General features: G+C 46.7%; 1 protein-coding gene across 1 annotated transcript in view; it reads left to right on the plus strand.

Annotated features, from left to right (window-relative positions):
* MAP3K14 (mitogen-activated protein kinase kinase kinase 14) overlaps positions 1-2,750 on the plus strand; it is a 15,656-nt gene extending 12,906 nt beyond the window's left edge. Inside the window, 3 exon segments of the mRNA XM_009883717.1 lie at positions 884-1,028; positions 1,596-1,696; positions 2,586-2,750. Of these exon segments, the coding sequence (XP_009882019.1) occupies positions 884-1,028; positions 1,596-1,696; positions 2,586-2,750 (411 nt within the window).
* Positions 2,751-4,290: the final 1,540 nt, after the last annotated feature.

The raw sequence follows: 4,290 nt of genomic DNA on the forward strand, positions 1-4,290 counted from the left end.
CTAATCTTGGATATTCGTTCCCAGTCTATGGTTCTGTTCTCCATGAACTTCTTTTAAATCATATGTACTGACGACTTACAAAGTCTAAGTTACTTAAATACTAAGTTTAATTAATTTTGTTTGCTCTGTCTCTGGTGTTCATAAGGTAGGGAATACCAGTGAAAAACACTGAATAAGCCTTGATGAACCAGGGAAGGACGTAAGCCCTTCTTCAGTCATTGTTTTCAAAGACATAGAGTCCAAAATTGTGTAGCCTGCCATCTACAGGAGTCATTTCTGACTGTGGTCATCTTTGTTTCCTATTTCTGTTCCTCTTCTCGGCCTTCTAATGCGTTTTGAGGAGGGTTGAGCAGAGTTCTGTGCAGTAGTTCAGCTGTTGACACAACACGGTGTGCAGTATGGGGTGTGGCTCTGCTTTTGGGTTGGTTTTTTTTCCCTACTATCTAACACTAACATTTAACTTTTGACTGGTACTTACCACTATACTGATGTTGTCAGATTGTCCTTCTATGACTCTAAGATAGTACAGACTTTTCTAAGAAACGTAGGGTCCGTAGTTGTTTATCTGGGCGTTACTTGTCACTTACTGGCACTAGAATTTTATGTGGTGCTTTATTCTGCTGTCACCAAGTATGATTAAGCCCTTTTTTTCCTCATCCAGCTCTTCATTGATTTGACTATTGAGAATAACTTACCATGTCTGCAAACTGTTGCATTGCTGTTCATCCCCTTTTCTAGTGGCAGGTAAATGCTGAATAACTCAAGGCCCAGCCTAGATCCCTGTGGATTTCTACTTTTTTCTTCCTGAGGTTATTTTAGTGTTTATCTCATGCAAGCTCATTTTCTTTAGGAGCCTTTGACAAACTTGTGCTTAATTCTGCAGAACTCCATGAAGGCTTCTCATAGCTTGAGGGACACTATGAGCTCTGGGATTCATTCCTGGAACAGCCAGGCAGATGGACAGAGATTCAGTTGGACCAACCTGCTGACCCGCAGTCGGCACACAGACACTCCCAGCTACTTCAACGGTGAGTCTGCATTTCTAAGGTTTAGATAAATGGTTGCGTATCATTTTCTCAGTATCTAGAGGGTCCGGGATATGGACTCTTTGAGCTCTCCTTATCCTTCAGTCGCTGTGTCAGCGCAGACCCTCCTAAAAGCACGTGGGTTGTCAAGAGGCCAAGTGTGCCCCTGTCTTAGATGTGTGGAAGGCGCTCAAGTCTGTATAGTCTAGTAAAAGCCGGCGAAGTTCCCAAACGCAGAGTCTGGTTCAGCTTTGTATGCCCCGCCTCGTGCAACTACCATGTGCAAGAATGTACGCTTTATAACCGTAAATGTCTACAAAGTGATTTTGAGGGCATGTTCTGCAAATCAACATGTCTCTTCAGCTGCTTGCGTGCTAAATCTAGCTCTGCTCTGTGAGTCGTTGCCTTCAGCAAACCTCTATGCTCAGCGAAAGACCTATATAAATTAAATGCTTAATGACAAAACTGAGTTCTTCTGATGTATGTGCCTTGCTAGTCAATTTTTCTGTGTTGGACTGTGAAGTCATTAAGCCTACAGCAGAAGTTAATGACTTCTCTCGCGCATTTCAGGAGTGAAAATCCAGATCCAGTTGCTAAGCGGAGAAAATTTACACATCAGGGATTTCCACAGGACAAAGGTGGGAGACATTGCCACTGGGATAAGCAGCCAGGTGAGACACAAAGCTGGGAGTTAAGTACAGCATTTTGTCTGAGAAGCAATTTCTTCCATAATGCCTTAAAGCCAGTGACCCAGAAGTCCGTTCAAGGATCTTGATGACCCATTTAGTAACATAACTTCAGTGTTTCTGTTACGAGTGTGACACCAGGAGATATCTTCTGAATCATAAACCATTGCGAACTGCCGTAGGGTCCACAGAGATCTCCATCTCAGAAAGTACTTGTACTGCAGCTTAAAAATCCTTCTCCTTGACTATAAAGATAAATTCTTTCCCCTCTCCCTAAAGAAGAATCACTATATGACTTTTTCATCAAGAGCAGTAATATCAGCTAAGGGAAACGGGCTGTGTTTGGCTGTCATGCTTCTAACTTGTGAGGTTGGAGGAGATATTGGCAGACTCCAGTGAACCTCACTGTGCGCCTCTTTGGCAGTCCCTGAAAGAAACTCCTGAGTGTTTGTGGGATTGTGACTCATCTGAGTGTAAAATGTGGTGGTCATCTCAAACCAAAGAGGTTGCGGAAGTCCAGAAAATGTTTTAATGGTGTTGGTTCTCTTTGGTGTGCTTCGTTCTCTTGGACATCACAAAGCAAAACATCACTACCCTGCAGAGGAATTCACACTGCCCAAACACAGGCAGTTCAGGAACCACCAGCAATAGTCAAAAACTTGGGTGAGGCAATTCGACAGCGGGGTGAACGCTACCTAGTCCAGTTTCTGAGATACTTTCTTACAAGAGAAGGTTAGGATGTACCTGCCAAGCACAAGCCTCTCTCCAGGAGCTCTTCTGGGGTTGGGAAGCTGTTTGCTGGGTTTGATAAAAGGATATTATGTCCTGAAAGAGACTTGCAGTGCCACTCAGATCTGTTTGTTCTGCTTCACAGATACCAGTCCCTGCTTTCAGTCTGGTTACTAAAGAAGGCCAACCAGTTCACTACGACATGGAGGTCCCCGACTCTGGTATTGAGCTGCAGTGCACCCTTGCCCCCGACTGCAGCGTCAGCTGGACGTGGCGAGTCAAACACGGTCAACTGGAGAACAGGCCCTGAAGCCATTCCTGTTTTGGAGGTTTTTACCTTGTTGAAAGAAGGAATTGCAAAAGCTTCCAACCACCCCTGCCATGGAGCACCAAGTGCAGTTGCTGGTGTTTTATTCTGAAGTAGGATAGCGGTTAAGCAGCTCGCTGCTCTCGGGCCTCACTTCTGTTGTCTGTTCTGATCCAGTTCCAAGACATGTCCCGTGCTTAGATGTTCCCCAGAACAGTGGGAATTACTTGTTTTGGGTGTGAGTGTTAGGTTGAGCTTGAGGATGGTGGGTGGAAATTCCTGCTTTTCAGAGGAATGCGATTGTGCTTTTCAGGAGAAAAGAGGGATTGGATGAGAACTCGTGTTGCTCAGCCTCCGAGGTGAAGCTGGTAGTTGCTGGGCTTGCCCAAAGGAGGAGGTTGAGTATCTTCAGTGCAGCTGTGGTTGTTTGTGCCAAGGGGAGCTGGCTAACTTCCTTCTAGCTGGAGGAAAAACAACGTTTCTGTAGGCTTTGGGTAGCATCATCTCTACCTCAAGCCTTTTGCATGGGGAAAATCGACAGCAGTAACTAGCTGGGTTCTTGGTTTCACCTCCCACCCTTCCCCGCAGACGCTTCCTTCTTGAATCAGAAAAGAACTTTGTTCCCAGAAAGAGCTTTGCTTGCAGCTCTCATCTTCAGGTCTCCTCCCCGACTTAGGGGCTGGTGCTGTCTCTCTGGTGTTGCTGCCAACGTAGGTAGGGCAGGAGGAGGGTATGGTGTTTCTTGGTGAGCAGGGTGGAGGGGTTGTATTCCTCCATCCTCCTTCCACCACTGACTCGGGACTTCATGTGAGCTGTCCCGTCCAGGCAGCTCCCCCTGGAGGGGGAAGGGACAGTGGCTCAGTCAGCTCAGACAAAGTCTGAATTGTGCTGTCCCATTTATAAAATCTCACTCCCAGCTATCAATCCGTCCAGCCGCTCGGCCCTTCCACTGGAGATCAGTGCCCCAGTTCTGCGCGGCGCGTTAGCTCAGCCTGTCTTCACCAGCATGTACGGACTGGCACGAGGTTTCGTACTGCTCCCGTTACGTCAAAATGTGTTAAAGGAGTGGGATGGGCAGCTGGGCCCAGAATGCCTTAAGCTTTGAACATGGTTGTTTTGGGGTTTTTTTACTGATTTGTGAGTTGTTTGGAATGTACTGAAACTGTATGGGTCAAATTCAGATGGGCAGGTGTTGTTAGCCTTTCTATAACCCAGAACAAAACCGGAGGGAAGTGTAAGCTGTGAGCGTTCTTGTTCGGGACTGCTCAAAGTCCTTGCACGCCTGGAAATCGCGGTCGCTTGATGGTGTGCTGTGGCTCTTCCCGAGTGCTGTTAATTACAGTGGCCTCTGAGCAGGGGCCAGAGCCGGATAGATATCCAGCACGTATAGAGAAACAGCTCCCAAAAAGCAAGGTGGGCCCTGCCGGATCCGTGCTGGTTCTGGGGGACACAATGGGGCAGGAATATTTGCAGTTTTCTCAAGTGAAGTTCACTTAGAAAACAGCTGGGAAAAGTGATATTCTGGGCCGTAAGGATCAGTGCT

Source organism: Charadrius vociferus, unplaced genomic scaffold (assembly GCF_000708025.1).
Source record: "Charadrius vociferus isolate BGI_N301 unplaced genomic scaffold, ASM70802v2 scaffold1284, whole genome shotgun sequence".
In the NCBI taxonomy this organism is placed as follows: domain Eukaryota; kingdom Metazoa; phylum Chordata; class Aves; order Charadriiformes; family Charadriidae; genus Charadrius; species Charadrius vociferus.